This window comes from Camelus bactrianus, chromosome 9, assembly GCF_048773025.1.
Source record: "Camelus bactrianus isolate YW-2024 breed Bactrian camel chromosome 9, ASM4877302v1, whole genome shotgun sequence".
In the NCBI taxonomy this organism is placed as follows: Eukaryota; Metazoa; Chordata; class Mammalia; order Artiodactyla; family Camelidae; genus Camelus; species Camelus bactrianus.
The window spans coordinates 68,847,687-68,871,039 of NC_133547.1; the positions used below are offsets into that span (position 1 = coordinate 68,847,687).

Consider the following 23,353-nt stretch of genomic DNA (forward strand, 5'->3'; position numbering starts at 1 on the left):
CTGGCTGTGCAGACTCCCCGGCAGGCCGACCCGAGGCTACGCGGAGGCCTCGCCGCGCCGCTCCGGCCGCCAGGGTGCGCTGTGACACGGTCCCGGGTTTGGCGGGCGGCCGCTCTAGCCTCGCCCCGGGAAGTCGCTGTCCTTACCTTCAGCAGGAGCCGGCGCCTCTGTGTCCGCGCCCGCTGGCATCTCTGCTTCGTCCTGCATCAACCCACTGCCCTCTTGCCGCCCACCATGGCCCTGCTGCACTCCGGCCGCGTCCTGTCCGCCGCTGCCTTCCACCCAGGCCTCGCTGCCGCGGCTTCTGCCAGAGCCAGGTAAGCAAGGGATAAAGGAGCCGGGGCGACGGGCCTGCGTGGCCTCGCTGCCCGTGCACCAGGACAGCTAACTCGCCTTCAGAGCACACACGTGCACCCGCCACACACACTTTCTCTGCTATCCCCTCGGCTTCACTGGGGGCTGAGGGTCGAGCGTCCGCGCCTCACAATGACCCTTTGGGTCCTACAGCTCTCCTCTACCCTGCTCTTATGACCGTAGGCAAGCGTGCCAGCGCGTTCCCCTGGGTTAGGAAGTGTGGCCCTCTACGGCACCCGGACTCCCATTCAAGGTAGACGGGTCACGACAAGCAGATTCGGCGCAGTGGGGGTTGGGGGGCGAAGGGAGAGCCCGGGGCTGCGGCGCCGAATCACGCCTATTGGCTGCGGTGCTGGGGCTGCCTCGCGCCGATTGGCTGCGGTGCCGGGGGGGGGGGAGCCTTTGCCCTTGACCTGCTGCCCTAGGCGGCGGCGGGGCTCACCTGTCGTGGCCTCACTGGGCCCCAGCAGGGTTGGAGGGTCGACGACTGGCTGCCGTTTGTGCGTCGAGGAAAGGAAGCTCAAGGGAGGAAGGTTCCCAGAACTCTGGCTTTTGGGACCCGCTTTCCTCTCTGCATACTGTGACCTTGGCGCGCGGCATCTTCCCGCCTGAGTCACCCGTGACCCCCCCCCCCGGCCCTTTGGCCTTTGGATGGAAAAGAGTCTGAGTGTAATACCTTTATTTTTTTCTTTTAGCCCTGAGGAGGTCTAGCGGTAGGGAAGTTGCCTTTCTTCCCCTCCCTCTCGCTCTGCTCTTTTATTTAGTGAATATTTCCTCACCCCAGTTTCACAGAGCCAGGCACTGGACCAGATGCTAGTGCTGGATACAGTGGTGAACAAGCCTGAGGGAGGGACAGGTATCACTCAAAAAATTCCAAATATGTAACTTCTTACTGTAACGTGTTGCGGAGAAAAGGTTAACAAGCATAAACGAGTCTGTAATCCCTTCCTAGTGGAGAGACCTAAGCCAGGATATTTAATTCACTCAAAAAGCCGATTTGGGACAGTGCCCTTAATTCCTAATCAGGAACCGGGTCTCCAAACCACCCCAATCAGATATTAACTCTAAAGAGCAAAGCCTTGACCTCATACGTGCCTTGGCCTTTCCTTTGAATGTATGTACGATGTCTTTAAGCCAGCATAACAGTTTGTCCTTCCCAAAGCCCCACACTCTTGGCAGTACAGTTTTGCCCAGACTTTCTTCTCCCTGATTTGGTTCCTTCTTGGCCCACTGTCAAGGTGTGCTCTTTAAGGCAGCCTACCTCATGGACCAGAATTAGGGAGGGGTTATCATTTATGCAGCAAATTTGGAGAACAGAAGGAGGTATCTACAATTATGGGCAAGTAAATCTATTTCAACACTATAGTAATCTTCAAATAATCTCATTTTATGGACTTGGCTAGGTGGCCTACAGCTCTCCTTACAAAGTCGTTGGTAAGAATCCCTATGGGTGTGACCTTTTAATCATCGTTTCACTTCAAGAGCCTGACTCATTTTTCTTTTCTGTCTTTTCCCCATTAGAATGTAAATTCCGTGAGAGCAGAGACTGTACCTACTTTTTTCACTGTTATATCTCAGCAGTTAGAACACTGGATGGCATGTCTTTAAAATTGAATATTTTAACTTTAGACCTTGATTTTTAAATTAATGTCGTGGAAACAAATAAAACATTTTAACATCATATCTTAGTTCCAAGTTAAACATGAAAGAACCACAATGGTGCAAAAGTATACAAAAAAGTTTTAAAATATTTGAGTACCTGCAGCTGAGGAAGTGCTGTTCAGGTTTAACCAATGATGCACAATTGGGTGATAGAATCAGATGCCATATCTGGATATGACTGTTAACTGTTCAGACAAGGAAGAACCTCCACTCCCACCACTGTAGATGTGATCTTTACCCAACAAAAAATGGTAAAAGTGGAAAACATTTAAAATAAATTCAACTAATTGAAGTTTCTTTCTTTCTTTTTCTTTTTAAACAGCTCATTCTAATACAATGAAACCTTGGCAGTTGGTATTCTGAAGAACTGAGGATTTATCCTATGAAATACTTAGTTTTCATCCTTGGGTCATTTTAAATGGAACTCTCTAAGTTCAAATGTTTAACTGCATTTTTTTTTTTTTTATACAGAAAGCACTTGTTGACCTCTGCTGTAAAAGCATAGTAACATTAAATTAGACATGGTCACAGGTCAGTGAAGAAAAGAAAATATGCTAATGTATTTTTATTGATAATTATCTGTCCTTAATTATTTAATTCTGATTATTTAATTTATAGTGAAATAACTGAAGGAGTATCATGAGACCTTTTTTAAAATCTTATAGTTTGCAATTTCTTTCTTTCTTTTCTTTTTTGGAAGGGTAGGTAATTAAGTTTATTTATTGATTTATAGAGGAGGTACTGGGGATTGAACCCAGGACCTTGTGCATGCCAAGCATGTGCTCGACCACTATGAGCTATTCTCTCCTCTGTTATGAGACCCTTTAGAAAGGCAATGTGCAATAGTGTTACAATATCCAGTAAGAAAATGATAGTAGTATTGTCTTTGCCATTTTTAGCTCTGTGATCATGAGCAAGTTAATTAACTTCTTATTTTAAAATAAGAATGTGAGGGGAAGCATTTTTAAAATTATAAAGCACTAGGTAGGCTCCCAGAAAAACTGCAAGGTGTTTGAGCTGGAAATGCTTATCTGGATACTTTGTACCTAACAGCTTTTGGTTGGCTGATCAGTATTGCTCAATGGCTGACACTTTGCTCTTTTGTCCAAAGTGCACAGATAGGAATGCTTTGTCGGTCACAAGTTATCAGCATCAATTTTGTCCCTAGAGCACTCTTGGTTTCATCTAGCACTGTCTCTTAAAAACAGGAGAGTCCTTACAGTATGGACATGGTCTTTACCCTTTTCAGGAATGGAATAATAAAGGGTGTAGAGGATTGGAACATAATTACTGATGTAGGACTAATCAAATCAAGTATCTCTGCCTATATGTTTAGACTGTTTAACGTTTAATATTTTTAAATTCTTTTAGAATTCTTCTTAAAAGATACCTTTCTCGGTTAGTTCTCTGCCAGAAGACTCAAGGCTATGATTTCTGAGAGAATTTCTATACTAAATAAGCTTTTTAAAGAACTTGGTAAATAAGTGCTTTTCACACCCTTTAGTAAGAACTAAAAACAGTACCTTCTTGTGGTTTAGGAGCAGCAGCTCTGTCATTGTTGATGGAAGGCCTTGGAGACAGAACCATATTTTCAAAAATGAAAATCGCTTACCAAAAGTTCTCTTTAATATTTCCTTAGCATTCCGGGCATTCCTTGCACTCATCAGTTAATGACAGTGATATATAGACAGGCAGGTGGCTACATGTTCGCAGGGTCTGAATTGTGAGCAGAACATAATGAAAGCTCTCTTCAGGCCCAATTTAGAAGTTGCTTTGTGTCGCTTAGTTATTGGAATCCCCCAGGCAGCCTAGAACAGTTAAAAAAAAAAAAATGAGAAGGATTTTGAGTCCTGGCAGTAGCACTGGTGAGAAGGAAGAATGATAACGTCTTCCGAGACTCTAGGAAAGAATAAGTAGTAATGATTGAAAAGCAGGAAAGACCCTCATTTGATCATAAAGTTAAGACTTGAATTCTTTACCTACTTGCCTCACCAGTCTCCACATTAGTGGCATGGGAATTCTAAATTAAAGTGTAACAGTAATAATTTAGTAACGATACCAGCTAAAATCAAGCATTCACTCTGTACCAGGCTCTGTTCTGAGTGTTTTATATTTAATAACTCCTTTCATCATTATAACAACCTTATGAGATAGGTACTGTTCTGCCCCCATTTTATAGATAAGAAAAGTTGAGACTTAGAGAAGTTAATTGCTTTGCCTGTTCTCACAAAGCTGCTAAGTGGTGGAACATTTGAATCCATGCAGTTTGCCCAGTACTGACATTGCCCAGAGGAAGCTATTAAAAGAAGTAAAAGCCTGGGAAATCCAAAAATGAAATAATCCACCTTTTAATAACAGAGAATTAACTGTACATGCCAATTACAGCTGTTGAGACTGAGGCAGTTTTCAGCTTGTCAGGAGAGCTTACATTTAACTCTGCTGCCACATCCAACCAGCCATCCAGTGCCCCTCATGGCGGAGTGAGGTATATAAGTGCTGACGAGCCACAAGTTCAACAGGATGATTTTGGGAAAGAAATTCTAATGAAATAATTCACCAAGCTCTCAGCCTGGATGGTGAGCACAGAGAACTTGTACTGTGCTGTGCTGAAACCTTTGATTAGTTGAGACTGGATAAATGATTACTGAAAGAATGTTGGCTTTCTCACCTAAGTCATCGGGAACCCTGCTTCCCTAGCTTCCACTTTCTACCGCATCACCCCCAGCTCTTTGTCACCCTTAACCTGTATTCTGATGCCTCTGCTTAGAAGGTCCTTTTCCTCCTTTCATCTGTAGCACTCATGTCACCTCCTGGAAGCCTTCCTAAGCCTATACTTACCTCCCCTTCCCAGGCTATCTCCTCAGGGCCACCGTAGAAGATAAGCTGTGCCCTGAGCCTGTCTTCATCACTGTACATTATCGCCCCGTCTCCAGCCCACACTGTGTATAACTCCCTACTGGTCACTCCACTGGGCTCATCTGGTGGCGAGGGATTGATTTACTCTTCTTTACACCCCCAGCTCTTATCATACAGCAGGTTATCGATGATTTAAGAGATCATAAAGACTGTTTTCTATAATATGAAACTGTGTAAAACTTTTTGCTCATGTTTTCACTTCTTGCTCATTTTCCTTGGAAAACAAAAACATACACAGTTGTATATCTCTGTCACTATCAATCCTAGTATAGTCTCAACCATTTATTAAGTATAACTTTACCCCAAATAACTTCCATTTCACAGATAAAACGGGAGGATGTTGATTTCAGTCCTACACAAGCATTTTAGCAGATTGGTAATGCTCATGAACACACGTAGTACCACTTCGGTAGCCCCACCACCACCACACACACATCCCTTCCATACCTTCTTAAAATAGCAACAAAGAACATGTTCACTAACATGATCCAAAGCTATAGCCTCTCTGAAGCATACAAAAATAAGTAAAAGTATGTAAATTTTAAATTAGGCTTAGTAGTTAACATGTTGGTACTTTATCATACTTAAAAATTATTTAGGTATCCAGTCAGTAATTAATCCATTAACTCATTGTAATTTTAGTCCAAGATTTTAAGTTACTTAAAGATCTTGGAAATTGTCTTCAAGCTGACATATTAAAAAATATAATTACTGTTCTTCCCAAGACCCATAGCCCCATTCTAATCATAAGAAAAACATCAGATAAATTCCAATAGAGGAGCATCCTACAGTATCCTTAACCAGTACTCCCCCAAACAGTTAATGTCATCCAAACCAAGTTGTGTCTGATACTGACAGCCAGGAGGAGCCTAAGAAGATATGACAACTAAATGTAATGTGGTGTCCTGGAACGGATATATAGAACATTAGGTAAAAACTAAAGAAGTCTGAATAAATTGTGTATCAACACTGATTCATTAATTGTAAGAAATGTACCCTGCTAATATAAAGTGTTAATAAGAGGAAACTTGTGGGGGGAAGCTCTACTGTCTACTCAGTTTTCTCTAAATCTAAAACTGTTCTTAAAAAATAAAGTTAATAAAAGTAAAAAATATTGCTACTGTTGAAATTTAAAATTTGTCAAATAAAAATTAGTTTGACACATATCTACATTTTCCATAATTTTAAACATTATATAGGAGAAATGTTAGCTTGTTTTATTAGTGAACCAGTATAAGTTTAGGAAAAACAGACCCTCATAGAATAAAGTAAATAAAAGATGCTTTATATGAATATATAAAAGATATAGCTGTTTTTTATTCAAAATTAAACTAGTTTTATTTATCAGATTTATCTTATATGAACTTGAATTTTTAAATGTTTCTGAGTTCATCTCTTTAAGGAAAAAAATTAAATCTACCACATTTTAAGCACTAGAAATTCAGCTTCTGTAACAATCAGACAGAGCACCTTTAATGTGAGGTTTTTTTTCATAATTTATCACTACTCTCTGAGATGGAAGATATTTCACATTCAGACACCCAAAGGGGTAAAACCAAAAAAAAAAAAAAAAAGCCTTCCTGAAAATTATACATAGAGAGCTTATAGCTCTTCAGATCTACAACTTTAGCCACAGGTATAGAGTAAACACACAATCTCACAGCTCTGACGAGAAAGATTCAAAAAAAACAACAAACCAGATTATCTGTCATCTCAACAGAGAACAGATCTCTGCTATCCATTTACAGAGATCACTGAATGGTCACAGCATAAGGCCAAATTCACAGTCTGTTGCCAACAGGGACTACCTTATTGGTCATAAGGCAACCAGAAACCACATATCAGGAGGAAGTGGGGAACAAGCTAGAGAAAGTTATTTTAAGTTATACTGCCTCTTGGGATTCACTCAGGGAGTGCACTCCCCCAGCAACACAGTTCACTTGGCCCCACCAGGTAAATCCATTGGGCATCAGTGGATGACCCCTAACACTGTTAAATGATAATTTTTTAAGGGGAAATCTTGACTCATACAAATATAAAATAATGAACATTGTCAAACATTTTAACTCAATAAGTAACGAGGAAATCAGTAAGATGTTACATTCGGTTAGTTGCAAATACCTAGCAATTCTCTGTCCTCTCTACCCCTACTGCCTCACACCCTGGGTCAAGCCCTTATTTCTGTTATCTTTCTTACTGGGTAAGAACCAGATTTTTCAGTAAACTACATCCAACGTAGAGCCCAGGAACCTGTATTTTTTAACACACTCTCCAAAGGATGCCCTCAATAAGTTTGGAAACAAGATAAAACTCAATCTCCTTGGAGGGCCAAGGTGAGGGGTGGGAGGGATGGTCATGTAATACTGTCACATTGGCCCTTGCCTACTTCTCCAGCATCATATTTTACCACTCACAGCTTCTCATTGCCAAATTACTTGAAATATCCTTTGCCTGGGATTTCAGATCAGGTTTGAACTGCTCACACGTGCACCCTGTCCTCCCTAGCATGATTCAGTTGTTCTGCTTCTCATCGCATTTGTATTAATATGTTGGTCTTTACTCCTCTACAGTGTGCTCTGAAGTCTTATGCATTGTTGGATTATCGGTGCTTATTGCTATACCCTGTGCATAGTAAACATGCAAACACTTGTTGAAATGGAGTTTCGGCAGAACCAGGACACCTCTGGTCATGGAAATCTAGTTACTGTGACTGATGTCTTCTGTTTCCCATTCCAGCTCCTGGTGGGCTCATGTGGAGATGGGGCCCCCAGATCCCATCCTGGGAGTCACAGAAGCCTATAAGAGAGACACCAACAGCAAAAAGATGAATCTGGGAGTTGGTGCCTACCGGGATGATAATGGAAAGCCTTATGTGCTCCCTAGTGTCCGGAAGGTAAGTGTGCCAGACATCTCCTGTTTGATGGGGATGAGTAACTGAAGGGTGCCCCTGAAGAGACACAGAAAGACTGTCATACTGGGAGCCAGGAAACCTGGGTTCTAGTTCTGATACTAACTGCTTGAATCACTTAGGTTGTCTGGGCTGTAGTCTCCTTGGCTGTAAAAGTGACGGGTTGGAACTATGTGGTCTTTTCCAGGATTGAACTTCTGTGATTATCTATAAAACAGACATAGTGTCATATTTAATCCACAGGGTGTAGAAAAGGACCAAGAATTTACACATTGTCTCTTGGTGACAGAATTAATCCTTTGAGGATGGGGATTACTGTTGTTATTTTGCATTTCTCTTATTTTGATCACCTTAATAAAGCCATCCTATCCAGGCATACTCTGTCCTTTCTGTTGAACTATAGAGTAATTTTCTTCATTTTGTGTTATTTTTATTAGTAGTAGTCTGTTGGTTATCATAACTGTAAATAATATAATTAATTCCCTTAGAACAATTTTTTGAAAGTAAGTTAATGTTTCCTTTTCAACTACACCCTCTCTGATGAAATATGAATGTGCTGCTCTGTCGTTTCCAAAAGCGGGGTGATGATGTGTTGTTCCTCCGTACAGCAGAATTAGGCATCCTGAGTGGAAATTACAGGAGCATACTTTTGGGTGGGAGTAGAGAACCCTGTACACTGAGCTGTACACTATGCAGTAGGCTGGCTCAGGCTCTTATGAGCCACTGCAGTGATCGACGACGGGCTGAATGAACCACTGCAAGGAGAAATTTCTGAGTGCGTGGGAGTGTGAATTAGGTCATGTCTCTCTTAGAATAGAAAAAAAAGGACTCAAAAAATGTTTGTGATGAGAAGACTGATGAAAAATTGCCAGCTCCTGGGTCTCAGGTCATGCAGGGATTGCTTGTGTCAGTAAGTCAGTTTAAAGTATTTGGCATGTGTTAGCCATTGGTACAAGCTGGAACACCACCACACACTTTTGTACATTACCTCATCAACTCTTCACCTCAATCATATGAAGGGTAGAAACAGCTGTTCCCCATTCAACAGATGAACAAACTGAGACTCAGGAAGGTTAATAAATTGCCCAGGGTCACACAGTAAGGGACAGCCAGGTCTCTGACTGCAAAGCATGAAGATATGTGCTATTACTACTAAACCTTTGAAGTTCTTAAAGTGGCATATACCTTAAAATACTTCTTTGTATATTTAATTTGATTTTATCTCTCATACCTATTTTAAGTACTGCTCTTAAAGTTTGTTCTTGTGCATCCCAAGAATACCATTTTATGTTAAATGGTAACCAAGAGACATTGTATACCAATTTACATAAAACCTAACTTTAAAAAAATTAAATATGATAAAAATTTTTTTACTGTTTCTTCTCTGCAATATAAAATGTACTTACTTACCCATCATCTTCTTGGACAGTATCTCTAAATAAAAAACAAGGCTAAAATGTAACTTCTAAAATGTAACTTATAAAACATTAAGTGTTATTCACAGTAATTCCAGGTAAGGAGAAGAATCTAAATGGATGCATTTTCTCTTGTCTAGGCAGAGGCCCAGATTGCTGCAAAACATTTGGACAAAGAATACCTGCCCATTGCAGGACTGGCTGAATTTTGTAAGGCATCTGCCGAATTAGCCCTGGGTGAGAACAGCGAAGTGTTGAAAAGTGGCCGGGTAAGCAGAGCAGGCTCTGGCATCATACAGGGTCTGTTTCAAATTGAACAGTTTAAACAAACTGGAAATAATTTAAGCAAATGAGAAAGGATACATCACTTTGTGTGGGATGATTGTTTTGAGGTAGCCACGCTATTCCTAATATCTCTTCTTTAGATAGTAAATTGGCACTGATTAAGTGAAAGAGTTCATATAATACCAATTCCAAAAAATTCAGTAATCCTGAAAATGTAGTAGTGATTTTACTGAAGAGCTGACGCTGCTTTTGCTGTTTGTCTCTGTGTGCTTATGTTCATTTTACACTGAATAAATGCTTTTAGGAATGCCAAACTGTACCAAGTTTCAAAGCCTGTAATTAGCCCTACCCTCCTGCCCCAAGCTTCCAGCTTAGATGGAGGAAGCAGGCAGAAAACAAACCACAGGTGGACTGGTGGGGCCAGGACAAGTCTGGCACTCCTCTGCTGCCCCTTCATTGCCAGCCTGGACATTGAAAGGGAGTAGACCATGCTCCCTCCCCCTTCAGAGGGCAGAGAGCATCCCTGCTGCCGTGAGGGGAAAGACAAGCAGCTCCTAGGTATCTCCTCCTTCCAGCTCCCAGGGGACCCTCTTATTGTGGACGAAAGAGACCCTAAAGATCACTAGACCTAAGGTTTTTACAAAAAGATTCCTGTATGCACCCACAGAGTATATGCAGGCCCAGTGCTCGTAGTAGAAGACTAGCATCATGTGGGTGGGATGCAGCCAGACCACTGAATAGCCAGCCTGACACGTGAGCTCATGTACATTATAGTTTACTTTCTTTGGAAACGAATTTTTTTCCCCCTTAATAGAGGCACTGGGGATTGAACCCAGGACATTGTGCACACCAAGCATGCACTACTGCTGAGCTATACCCTCTACCCTTCTAAACAAAAGTGTTTTTTAATGGGTGCATTTATATGTTTAAATATTTATTTTTCCAGATAAGTCTGGGGGAAAACTCACAAAGTAGCAAAACTTAGCTAACACTTCTCCCCTCCCCACTCCCAAGGCCAAAATAAATACAGTTTATTCACAAGGCTGGTCTAAGTCCACACATTAGATCATTAACTCAGAGAAGAGCATACAGCCTCAACCCTAGGGTAATGTAATAATGATCCTAAGTCACAGATTTGATTGATGTCCATACAATCAACCACCTATGAACCCTCAGGAAAAAGTCAGCATTTTTCTGTAATTTTTGCTTAGTCTGTGTCCATCTAGCAAGTTGTAATCTAAGTATAAGACTGGCCTATCTTAAAATAACATCAACTTGTCTTTTATAAATTGCTGTACGTTGGTGAATCTTACTGTCACATCTACAGTTAAGTTTTTATTTCTATCTTGCCAGAGTTTGCACAGACAAACTTTGTTTACTAAAGAGTTTGTTAGTTGGGTTCTCCCCATTTAATCCACTGCCTCCCAGTCCACGAAGCAGATTTAGGTTTTGTAGAGCTTGTGCTGCTATGCTGCCTTAAAAAAACGCAAAACCTGCTGTGGTTTCCTGCTCATCCCCTAAAGCTGACCAGTTTGAAGAAACAGATTTTCCTCAGGCATCTCCCTGTTACCCAAAAGATAATAGTTTCAGATTATGGAAATTTACAGAAGGGGACCTCTTAGCCTTCAAAGTATAACAGTGTTATTCTAATGTACTTGTTGACTTTTCAAGATGACTTGCTTTTTGATGTTCAGAGAATCATTCAATTTTGCATAATTCTAGAATAATATTTTAATGTAGTGACTGTCATGTCTTTTTTCCTATTTATTAATCAGTCCTTTTTCGTATCTGGTGGGGGATTGTATCCTGAGAGTTTCTCATATAACTCAGTGCGATACTAACAATGGGCCATAAGGAATCAGCTTCCACGTCAGCAAAGATGTTGGAAACTGATGAGACAGCTCTCTTAAGAACCCATGAGGAGAGTCAGTCTGTCTCTTAGAAAATGGAATGAAACAATAGTGCTGTTCTCGCGTTTCTAAATATTCATTTGGAAGGGTGTCTTCAGCTCCTAAAGAGGGAAGGGTGTGCCTCTCAGTGGACTGGAGCTCAGGTTTACAGCGCTCAGGGCCTGTAGAGAGAGTGTTGCACCTCACTGACCCGGGGTGTCTCTCCTTCAGTATGTCACGGTGCAGACCATTTCTGGAACTGGAGCCTTAAGGATCGGAGCCAATTTTCTGGTGAGTCTGGGTCCAGGAAGGAGCGGTAAGATAGTCTGTAAGTTGAGATAATGGGGTTTCCTATTGCGTATGTGTTTGACTTCTGACCTAGAAATAGATTTCCTCTTTCTACAAAGCTGGAAGATTTCCTGTTCTCTGATAAATGGAATTGGGGGGAAAAAATGAAAGTACTTAGAAGAAATTATAAGTAAGAGATTGTAATAATAATAATATTAAATACAACTTACTGAGCACCTACTAAAACTAGAAGCTTTTATATTTTAACTCATTTAATCTTTATGAGGGAGGTACAATTAACGCCATTTTACAAAAGGAGACAGTAAGGCTCAAATAGGTCCTTGGCTACACAACCAGTATAACTGTCAGAGCCTGGATTCCAACCCAGGCAGTCTCGCCATTCAGTCAATACTGTCTCTCAATCATAGAGACAAGCTGAGTTTCAGCAGGAAAAAAATGTCCTATCAGTAAAATATATCAACTTTTTTTCCCCTCTCCTTGCTTCACTTTTCCATTCGGTTTCTTCTCATCTTTTAGCAAAGATTTTTTAAGTTCAGCCGAGATGTCTTTCTGCCCAAACCATCCTGGGGAAATCACACACCTATCTTCAGGGACGCTGGCATGCAGCTACACAGTTATCGATACTATGACCCCAAGACGTGCGGCTTCGACTTCACAGGCGCTATAGAGGATATTTCAGTGAGTGTGGCTTTCTGGGCAGGAGGGGTGAAGGAACAGGAATAAACCTCCTTGTAAGAATTTGGTGTATGTCAGCTAGGTCTCAATATTGGAACTAAAACGGGATTAGGGGGAGGGTATAGCTCAGTGGTAGAGAGCGTGCTTAGCATGCATGAGGTCCAGTACCTCCATTAAAAAAAAAGAAATAGTGGGGATGAGCTGATTCCCAGACCTCAGGTTATCTTTGTTACTTATCAAATAATAGTGACCCTGTGGCATTTCAGGTAAATGATCTCCTTAAAGCTACAAAGTAATCTGTTGTTTTTCACTTTAGAAAATACCAGCGCAGAGTGTTCTTCTCCTGCACGCCTGTGCCCACAATCCCACAGGAGTGGACCCTCGTCCTGAGCAGTGGAAGGAGATGGCGGCAGTGGTGAAGGTAGGGCGGTGAACTGACCAGCGACAGTTCCATGCTTAATAGCTAGCATTGGATGCTTCACTTGGCAAAGTCTTACAGTGAGAATTAACCTTGAGGCTGCATAAAATTTTCATGCATTGTGAAGTTGCCAGGAAAACACTCCTCGTTTGCATAATTAGCAGTTCTATTTCATGATACATGAGCAGTTTTAAAATAATTTTTGTTCCTCAGCCAAGATGTATGAAACTCTGATAAAACTTGTCACTGGCTATTCAGCACAGTTGGCATCCACCGGCCCTAGGATGTCTGCTTTTGGGGCCTACATTTGCCCTGGTCAGTGGTTACTTGTCCATCTTTTTTTTTTTTTTTTTTTTAATGACTCTTTTTAATCTGTTTTATCTATTGCTCTTATATTTGCTTTTTTTTTTTTTTTTTTGTCTTGGGGAGGAGGTAATTAGGTTTGTTTATTTATTAATTATTATTATGACTATTTTAACAGAGGTACTGGGGATTGAACCCATGACCTCCTGCATGCTAAGCATGCACTCTACCCACTGAGCTATACCCTCCCCCCAACTTGTGCATCCTTTTATCCATTTTTTTACGTCCCCTCCTGTCTTTGCCACTCTCCTCAGCATTGCTGTTATCATTCACAGTGATTTTTGTTCCTCTGTGAGAGAAGGCACTAGCCAAAATTCCTAAGGAGAAAGATATTTCTGTTGCCTCCGATCCCCATTCTCACTCCTTTTGGTTTCCCTTTTACATTCCGTCAAACCTAAGCTGTGAGCAGAATGAGACAGAGAAACAGCATTCAGAGAGCACTTTAAAGATGAGATGGTTATTAAGAGGCTATCTCATGAGCCCTGGGAATAAGATGATCTGCCAGAGTCATGTCAGCCCCAGTAGAGACTGTGGCTGGTCCTGTGTTGGCAGGATCAAAATAGTTACCCAGACTCCTGTGGGCCTTAGAAGAGCTTCCTGTTTGACCAAGCAGCATCCTGTGCAGATTGGATTAAAATTACCTTTTCTGAATAACTTCTTGAAGGCCCATATCCACCAAAGTTAAAAAGATGTTGGTATCTTAACTCTTGGAAAATTAAATATCTCCAGACTGCTATATGGGGAGAAAACTCTTGACTGTGTGAAGCTGGCAAGGTCCCGATAAGTTCAGGTAACCATCTGGGGCATCTTGAGAGGGACTGCCTAAAGCTTTGGCCATCTTTTCTTTTCTTCCCAGAAAAACAACCTCTTTGCGTTCTTTGACATGGCCTACCAAGGCTTTGCCAGCGGCGATGGTAACAAGGACGCTTGGGCTGTGCGCCACTTTATCGAACAGGGCATCAGTGTTTGTCTCTGCCAGTCCTATGCCAAGAACATGGGCTTATATGGTAAGCTGCAAGACCCTCGTGATGTGTGTTCTGTTGAGATTGAAGAAGTGCTGGGAGAGGATGCCACAAACGTGCAGACTTCAGGGTGTGTCTGTGTGTGCGTCATCCATGTCCTTCTTACCCAGAGAGGAAAGATGGGTCAAGTGGATTTTTTACTGCTCTTAGCCATATTTCCTTTAGAGTCCCTGAATTCCTCCAGCAAAGGAAACTGATCACTGCTTCTCTAATGAGCCAAGAAGATGGATACAATGAAAAGAGACCTCTGACCACTCTTGAGTACTCAGATTTTCTATTGTGCCTAGGTTCACCATTCTGCTTGTTGAACACCTACTTATAACAAAGAGTTATTTTTGTGGTGCATCTGATGGAAGCAGATAATGTGTAGCAAATGTAATCATGATTGTCTTTAGCATTTTAGATAGATGAACCAGAAGACAAGGTCCGTTTTATCTTTTCAGGTGAGCGTGTGGGAGCCTTCACTGTGGTCTGCAAAGATGCTGATGAAGCCAAAAGAGTGGAGTCACAGTTGAAGATCCTGATCCGTCCCATGTATTCTAACCCTCCCCTCAATGGAGCCCGGATTGCTTCCACCATTCTGACCAGCCCGGATTTGCGGAAGCAATGGTAAAGGCACTTTGCCACTCCCCAGCCATCTGCCTTTTGCACCACTGATCCTTCAAAGCTCCTTGATGGTTGGCTTATAGGGACGTACAGTATCACACAGCTTCCTTATGTGGATGGGGAGGAAGGAGAGAGGAGTGTGCATCTTAGCACTTTCAAACAGATAAGTTGGTCTTTCCCTGTAAGAAACAATTCAGAAATGGCAGTTCCTTTTAGTCTGTCATCTCCATGTTAAGTAAAACCTGCCTTCTAGACCTAAGTTCAAACTGAGGTATCTTACATAGGAAAACTTTCTTATGTATTTTTTACATTTATCCTAATAATAACTAGCATTGAATCCGTATTTCTGCATATTTTTCATTTTCATTATCTATACTATCTGTGCTATAAGTTAATGTTACTCATTTTTTTTTAACCACGATCCACATAAAGCTTATATTTTACATCATGACCCTGAACATACATCACCTATGTATGTATGTATATATAACTGAAGCAGTTTTCAAAACTCAATACTTGGGCTTCATGAGCTGTACTCCAGTATTTTTCAAATACCAGTTACATCCAGCTGTATTGAATTTATGAACTAATAATGGGTGATAATACACAATTTAGAAAACACTGCTTTAGATCAGTAGTTGGCAAACTATGTTTTGCCACCAGTTCTTATAAATAACACGTTACTGGAACACAGCCATACCCACTTCTTGATGAATTGTGTATGGACTCTTTCAGGTCATAATGACAGGGTTCAGTAGTTTTGACAGAGAACATACAGCCCACAAAACTTAGCGTATTTACGATTTGGCCCTTTAGAGAAAGCTTGCAAACCCTTGCTATATGCACTTAAGAGTTAAGAAAAAGCCAAGATGCCTATGGAAGATGTGTTTTGTTCTATAAGAGTTTATCCTGTATAGCTGATTAGCTGAGGGGGCACATCTCTAAGAAGCTTATTGGATAGAAAAGCTAAGTCTGTAAGAAACTTCATCCGCAGCTCACCTAGAAATCATGTGACAACTATTTTTTCTACCTTAAATTAATCCTCTGAACACTGAAGTGAATAGTCAGAGTCTAGTTGAGGATATTTCTTTTCAGTACAAGAGAGCCATGCTAGGCCTACCGAAAAAACACAACAGTTATTTAAATTAGAATTTTATTTTTTTCTGTTGTAAAATCAATGTCTAAGTACGTTTGAGAAAGTTTCAGAAAGTCACTATAACCCACCTCTTTTTTCTTTGCTCGTTATTATTCCTAGTTGTAATATGTTGTATTACGTTCTGTTATATATGTATGTGTAGAGTTGGTTTTGTTTTTGTCACTAAGAATTATACTAAGCTCTTTTTTTTAGTTAATATTTTTAAGTGGTTTTTTTTACATTTCCATAGTCCTTAATGATTATCAAGATTTTTTTTTTTTTAATATGTCCATTTCAGTACTCATTTGAAGCCTATCATGTTCAAAGATGACAGAGACACAGTGCTAGGTGACTAAGATGTCTCTCCCCTTGGGGAGTTTATAACCTAGTGAGAAAGATACACGTATGGTGTTGATACAAGACAGATGGAATAAATGCTGAGTAAAGGAAGAGAGCTATTAATTAGTGGGGAATTAGGATGTAATGCAGACAGCAGCATTTGAGCTGTGCCTTCAAGAAAGAAAGCACTTTTCTCCAAAGGAAACGAAGGGGAGAGGAAAACCGGACAGAGACGTGCATGAGGACAGCACAGGCACATGACATGTATCATGCAGGGTGTGCTTCGAATATCCCGAGTGGTTCTTGTGGCAGAAACACTGAGTTTGAGGAGGGTAGACAAGGCAGCAAAAATGGGAAAGTGGGAGCAGATCATGAAGCCCCTTGATAATTGTGAGAAGTCAGAAATTCATTCTGTGATCAACAAGGGGCATGGAGGAGGGCAGTGGTTGTAAGGTGGCCCCAGATCTAGCCACGGTCATGTACTCAGTGCCTTTAGGGCCCAGGCCTCAGTGGATGGTGCTGGATGGATGGGACTACAGGGAGTTTAAAGTCAAATGATATCCTTTAGTGGGGTCAGGGGCTCTAGCTTCAGCCAGTAATCGCGCTGCTGGTACAGTGTCACCAGCTTCTCATTTTTCAAGAGGCTACAAATTCACCTTTTTTATGTACAAGCACTAAATTTAAGAATGTTTAACTGGGTCAAATAAAACATGACTAAGACTCTTATTTGGCCTTTAATTGGCAATCTGTAACCTCTGTGCTAAATCTGCATGACATCATCTAGGAGAGATGGTTTGGAAAGTGAACACGTAAGAACAGGGAAATAAACTGTAAATGTATCTACAGTCATCTTGGTGAGAGCCCACAAGAATTTCCCATGGGGCCACAGGAATGGAATGATAAGGTAGATTTTGAGGAAGGGGAAGACTGTTCTGAATCCAGCGAGCCATGTGTAGTCAGAGGGTTGCCTCCTCTGCTCCCCCAGATAGAATTAACCCTCTCTTCTTGGGACTCTCTCAGCACAGCACAATTCTATTTTCTTAGCTTGTTCTGCCTTGTTCCATAGTTGATTGTTTACAGGTTTGCTCCCAGCCTCAATGGTAAGCTTTTAGAGGCAACGACCAGGTCTCAGTCCTCCTTCTTCTCAGCCCTTGGCACATGGCTGGGCACACTGGAGGTTCACTGTGCCTTGTCTTAATTGTGAAGGCAAGAATGTTTCTTCCACCCATGTTAAAGAATAAGATCATGTTTTACTGTTTAATCCACAGCTTTTGCCCTTTCTCGCCTTCACCCTCCTAAGTTTTAGAGTGATTTATTCATTTCTTTTCTTTTTCCTTTTTTTTAATTTGATAATCTTATTGGCTTTATTAAATAATTCATGGGTTGGACAGCATCCATCTAGTAAATAGAAAGGCACTTCCCATTCATTTTTCTTAATAACTCAATTATGTTAATGATTATAGTTGCCTGATCAAAATAGTGTTCTGATATAAAACAGAGTGCTACAAAATAGCTTTCTTCCCGGACCAGTGGCAACACGTGACTCGGTCAAGAATAGGTAATTGAGGCACACCAGGGGAGTACTCAAGGGAGGTAAAAATGCTGGGAGCTGGCTTTCTGTCAGTGCTTGGCCAGAACTAAGCTGCATCTCGGGTTTTGTTTTGTTTTTTTTTAAAGGTTGCAAGAGGTAAAGGGCATGGCTGACCGCATCATTAGCATGCGGACTCAGCTGGTCTCCAACCTCAAGAAGGAGGGCTCCTCCCACAACTGGCAGCACATCGTAGACCAGATCGGCATGTTTTGTTTCACAGGCCTGAAGCCTGAGCAGGTGAGTGGACTCCACTTTCTCTGCAGCCGACTGATTGACCAGTCCTTGCAAACCAGAATTCTTCAGAGGTCACCTGCCTTATTTAGGATTACTCTAAAAACAGTCATTTTGGAGCCCTCTTAGGTCAAAGAAGTATGAAGCATTCATTTCGTTTTCTTCTTTGCTTATCATTTACCTGTCTGTATCCTCTATGAGGTTGCAGACTTCTGAAGAACAGAGCTTGTTTTGAGCATTTTTACAACTACTGCTGCTTCTATGAGAGAACCCAGAACAAGCGGGAGGAGCCTGAATATTAAGAGAAGTAACTGTTCCGTACCTGGATTCTGGATCAGTTTTTCTACAGATGCTTACTCTAAGATTTTTTTCACCTGTTCACACCTCAGAATTCAGCAGCCTAGCTTTTTTATTCTTTTTTTTAATTCTTTTTATTCTTTCATTCTTTCATTCTTTTATTCTTTCATATCTAGGGGAGCAGAGGAGGCAATCCTCTGACTACACATGGGTCGCTGGATTCAGGACAGTCCTCCCCTTCCTCAGAATCTGCCCTTTCATTCCATTCCTGTGGCCCCGTGGGAAATTCTTGTGGGCTCTCACCAAGATGACTGTAAATACATATACCGTTTGTCTCCCCCGAAGCTCCGGTGGCGCAGTCAGTTAGCACGTGGTACTTACATAGTTTATCTCCACGTTCTTACGTGTCCTCTTTCCAAACTATCTCTCCTAGATGATGTCATGCAGAGGTAGCACAGAGGTTACAAATTGCCAATTTAAAGGCCAAATAAGAGCCTTAGTCATGTTTTATTTGACCCACTTAAACATTCTTGTATTTGGTGCTTGCACATAAAAACGTGGATTTGTAAACTAGCACACCAAATTCTGGGAATAGGGTTCAAGTGAAAAAACCGAGCATCTGCTATTTTTCTGTGCTAACCTATTGGCTCATTGTGCCTTGCCAGGGCCGGGCAGACCCCCCTGACCAGGAAGTGCCCACACACTCTTCTCTCTGCAGGTGGAGCGGCTGACCAAGGAGTTCTCCATCTACATGACAAAGGATGGCCGCATCTCTGTGGCAGGGGTCACCTCTGGCAACGTGGGCTACCTTGCTCATGCCATTCACCAGGTCACTAAGTAATTCCCCCGGTGAGAGGGAACAGAGACAACCTTCCTGTCTTCAGCCTGTGCTGTTGTGAGATTCACATGGAGGGAGAGGGAGGGTAGATGGTGGCAAGCGGATCAGTTTTTCCAACCAGTACTTAAAACTCAGAGACTGAATGTGTTTCTCAGAAAAGAATGTGCAGTGAAACAGGGCAGAGGCACCTGTGTCTGGTGTCTGGAACTTTGTGGCTGTAAACCAAAATCTCCCTCATCCTTTTATCTTGTTTTTTCAACAGAGTTTACATATATGAGAAAGACATAAGCCCAAAAAAAAAAAAAAAAAAAAACTTGTCCATCACACTATTGCAATACTTCAGAAGCTTTAACTGAAGCACCTCTTGGTGTTACGGGTTCCTCTGTAGAACCAGCAAGAAAATAGCACCTATTAGAGGCTTTGTAAAAAGACCTAGTTCTAACATTAACAGTCAGCCTCATGTTTGTGACTGAACAACCTTATCAACAAACATATTACAGAGATTATGTTTTACAGGCAGTCTGCTACCACTGCCGCAGAGAAAATAAAAGATGCTGTGTCCTGTCTTATTTAAGAAAAAAAGAAAGAAAGCTCTCCTTTTTAATACTTGCAGGCATTTTAATATTCCTCTCTTCTCCCTAATCACTGCTGTTCTTTTCCTTAGGCACAAAGATCTATACCTAGCCTAGATTTTCATCCTGTTATACTCTCTGACCATCAGTCCCATCCCATAGGATTGACTTATTTGAAGAATGAAGAACATTATTTACTGCTCATCCCATACCCTCGCTTTTCTCAGCAAAGAATAGCAGAGAGTAGGTAACTGCACTTTATTTCAGCATCCTCTTCGATGATTATTTAATTATCTCCCTTCGAGATGTTGCCTCTGCCCAGTTGGACCTCGTAATTCTGTTAAGTGTGGTTGTGCAGTCACGTATCTTGTCATGAGGCAGGCAGTGCAGGGTAGACCTGGGAAAGAGGATATTCTGGGCTTTGGTTTTAACCTTTGTGTGCTGCCAGCTGGGCTCAAGCTTCACCCTTTGGAAGGCTAACCACCATTTGCTCTAATCATGTAGACTTACTGCAGCCTGGTTTCTCTGTTACAATAAAATTACTGTAGACCCAACCACTGTCTACTATGTTATCTTTTTTCTTTTAATGGGATGAAAGGGTAGGAGTGGGTATATATCCCCCAAATCTGGAATCATGTCCATATGACCATAAGCCAGTAGATGTTTTAGCTGTTCCAAATGTAAACTAAAGCAACATCTTTGTCTTGTCATTCCTCACATCAAGTCCAACAATGCTGAAAATGTGGGTATAATCCTTTGGACCTTGGAGGACAAGTGGAGTACCTTGAAGGATCCTGTGGATATGGGCAGTGATGAGGAGAGGGAGGGGAGGTGGTAATTTCACGTGTCTACAGGAGCCAAGTGGATAATATAAACAGTGCGCGTAAAGTAAAAAAGTGATGCAAACTGATGTAAGATGATTGTTGGCGACCAGCCCACATCCTCAGAGATGAGGCATTATAGTAGTAAGTAACAGGCACTGTGAGAATGAAAGTCCAGCGTTGCAGGTCTTAAATTTTTCAAATAAAATAGAAATTCTGATTTCTATAGGAAGTCCTTTGATGCTTAAAAGCTAGCAATTAATTCCTTGTTTAAAATGATTTGTAAGAAATATGCAAACAGTAGGTCACCAGTGTGCAGCCTCTTTCATAAAGTCAGGCACTCTGTCAGCAGACTTCCCAAGGTTCTCTGTCATCTTCTGCTTAATGCCAAGAGTCATTCAAGATAGGACAGCTACTGGCCAGACAGGCAGTGGAGCAGAATCAGGTCCACAGCCCATCCACAGTGTTTTGATCATTGTTGGGAGGGGAAAGGGGCCTCAACTTGTTCCTTCTCCCTGCTTCTCCTCACTCCCTGAGGGGCACAGTGCATGGTGAGCTCACTCCTGCCCCTTGGCTCGTTCCTGTGGCTAATGGATATATGAAGGTGGTGAAAGGTAGAGTGAATGGACTGGTTCACTGCGTGTTTTTGGAAAAGTATCTTAAATGGGGAACCAATAAATGTGTTAGCTACTCTGTAAAGGAGCTGATTGCCTAGGTTAGAAGAAACTGCTTAAATCTCCCTCTCTGGAGCCAAAATGGTTGAAGTTGGCCGCCTAGACCTCAGCTGGAAAAGGAACTTGAACTCGTTATTTTTAAACACATGTATTTCCAGCTCACCCTGGACTAAGTCCTGCTCCTCACTGACGAGTCATGTGGGGTGTGAACCTGATGTTTTTCGCACAGTTCAGACTGTTTGCCTTCAGCCTTTTCCCAGTTTCCTGCTTAGGGCCCAAGATGTTAACTGTTCTTCCATTTGATGGAGGAGGTAGTTACCTGCTCAGGAAGAGCAGTCACGCCTTGTTTCACTGTAATTTAGGGAAGAATAGTTCCCAAAACTGAATTTTTTTTCTTAAATACTGGTTCCCTGGCTTTTCCTCTGGGCATTCTGACTCAGTATGTCTGAGATAACGCTTGAGAATCTGTTTTTCAAAATAAGAAAAAGCAAACCTTATAGGTTCAGATAAGCTGACCCATAGGCCAGCCCATTGTGTGCTATTAGACTAAACTGCCTCAGGCTTACACGTTAACAACCAAAGTCCAGCTCATTCAACCAACTTGCGCATTTTGTTTTGTTTTAAACCTTTTTCCTCACACCTAAGCTGTGGAAAATTTTTTCATTGAAATTATTGTATTTATATCTAGTAACTGAAAGACCAACTTTTTCTTTTTTTTAAATGACAGTCTTATAAAAATCTTGAGAATTGTATTAAAAACCATATATCTGATAAGGGATTTTAACCAGAATATATAAAGAACATTTACAACTCTATAATAAATAGACAACCCAATTAATAACTGAAAAAGGGGTCTGATAGACATTTCTTCAAAGAGGAGATACTAATGACCAATAAGAACAGGAAAAGATGCTAACATTTTGAGTCATCAGGGAAATGCAAATCAAAACCACAGTGAAAATCACTTCACAGCCACTAGGATGGCTATAATCAAAGACAATAACAAGGGTTATCAAGGATGTGGAGAGACAACCCTTATACACTATTGGTTATAATATAAAATGGTGTAGCTACTTTGGGAAACAGTCCTCAAAAGGTTAAACATAACTTACACCAGTCAGAATGGCCGTCATTCAACAGTACACAAATGATAAATACTAGAGAGGGTGTGGAGAAAAGAGAACCCTCCTACACTTTTGGTAGGAAAGCAGTTTGTTGCAGCCATTGTGGAAAACAGTTTGGAGATTCCTCAAAAGACTAGGAATAGACTTAACATATGACCCAGCAATCCCACTCCTGGGTATATATCCAAAAGGAACCCTACTTCAAAAAGACATCTGCACCCCAATGTACATAGCAGCACTATTTACAATAGCCAAGACATGGAAACAGCCTAAATGTCCATCAACAGATGACTGGATAAAGAAGTTGTGGTGTTTTAATACGATGGAATACTATTCAGCCATTAAAAATGACAACATAATTTGCAGCAACATGGATATCCCTGGAGAATGTCATTCTAAGTGAAGTAAGCCAGAAAGAGAAAAATACCATATGATATCACTCATATGTGGAATCTAAAAAAAAAACAAAAGAAAGAAATGAACTTAAATATAAAACAGAAACAGACTCACAGACAGAATATAAATTTGTGGTTGCCAGAGGGGAGGAGGGTGGGAAGGGACAGACTGGGAGTTCAAGATTTGTAGATACTGAGAGGTATATATAGAATATATAAACAAGTTTATACGGTATAGCACAGGGAAATATATTCAAGATCTTGTAGTAGCACATGGTGAAAAAGAATATGAAAATGAATATATGTATATTCATGTATGACTGAAAAATTGTGCTGTACACCAGAAACTGATACAACATTGTAAACTGGCTATAACTCAGTTTTTAAAAAATGATGTGTACAAGGAATACCAAAATTCTAAAACTGAAAAAAAAAGGCTAAACAGAATTACCATTTTAATTCTATTTCTATGTATATACCAAAAATAAATGAAAAAATGTGTGCACACAAAATC

At 41.1% G+C, this 23,353-nt stretch overlaps 1 protein-coding gene across 1 annotated transcript; it reads left to right on the forward strand.

Moving 5' to 3' along the window:
- Nucleotides 1-110: 110 nt before the first annotated feature.
- GOT2 (glutamic-oxaloacetic transaminase 2) lies at nucleotides 111-20,379 on the forward strand. The gene is made up of 10 exons (XM_010967245.3): nucleotides 111-317; nucleotides 7,669-7,825; nucleotides 9,396-9,524; nucleotides 11,661-11,720; nucleotides 12,255-12,416; nucleotides 12,730-12,834; nucleotides 14,051-14,201; nucleotides 14,660-14,825; nucleotides 17,974-18,124; nucleotides 19,134-20,379. The coding sequence occupies exons 1-10, from the start codon at nucleotides 235-237 to the stop codon at nucleotides 19,254-19,256; spliced, it is 1,287 nt and encodes a 428-aa protein (XP_010965547.2). The 5' UTR covers nucleotides 111-234; the 3' UTR covers nucleotides 19,257-20,379.
- The last annotated feature ends 2,974 nt before the right edge of the window (nucleotides 20,380-23,353 follow it).

Coding starts and splice junctions, on each gene's coding strand:
- GOT2 (XM_010967245.3), top strand. CDS start 235: ATGGCCCTGCTGCACTCCGGCCGCGTCCTGTCCGCCGCTGCCTTCCAC. Junction 9,525..11,660: donor AAGTGTTGAAAAGTGGCCGG/GTAAGCAGAGCA, acceptor TCTCTCCTTCAG/TATGTCACGGTGCAGACCAT. Junction 14,826..17,973: donor CCGGATTTGCGGAAGCAATG/GTAAAGGCACTT, acceptor TTTTTTTTAAAG/GTTGCAAGAGGTAAAGGGCA.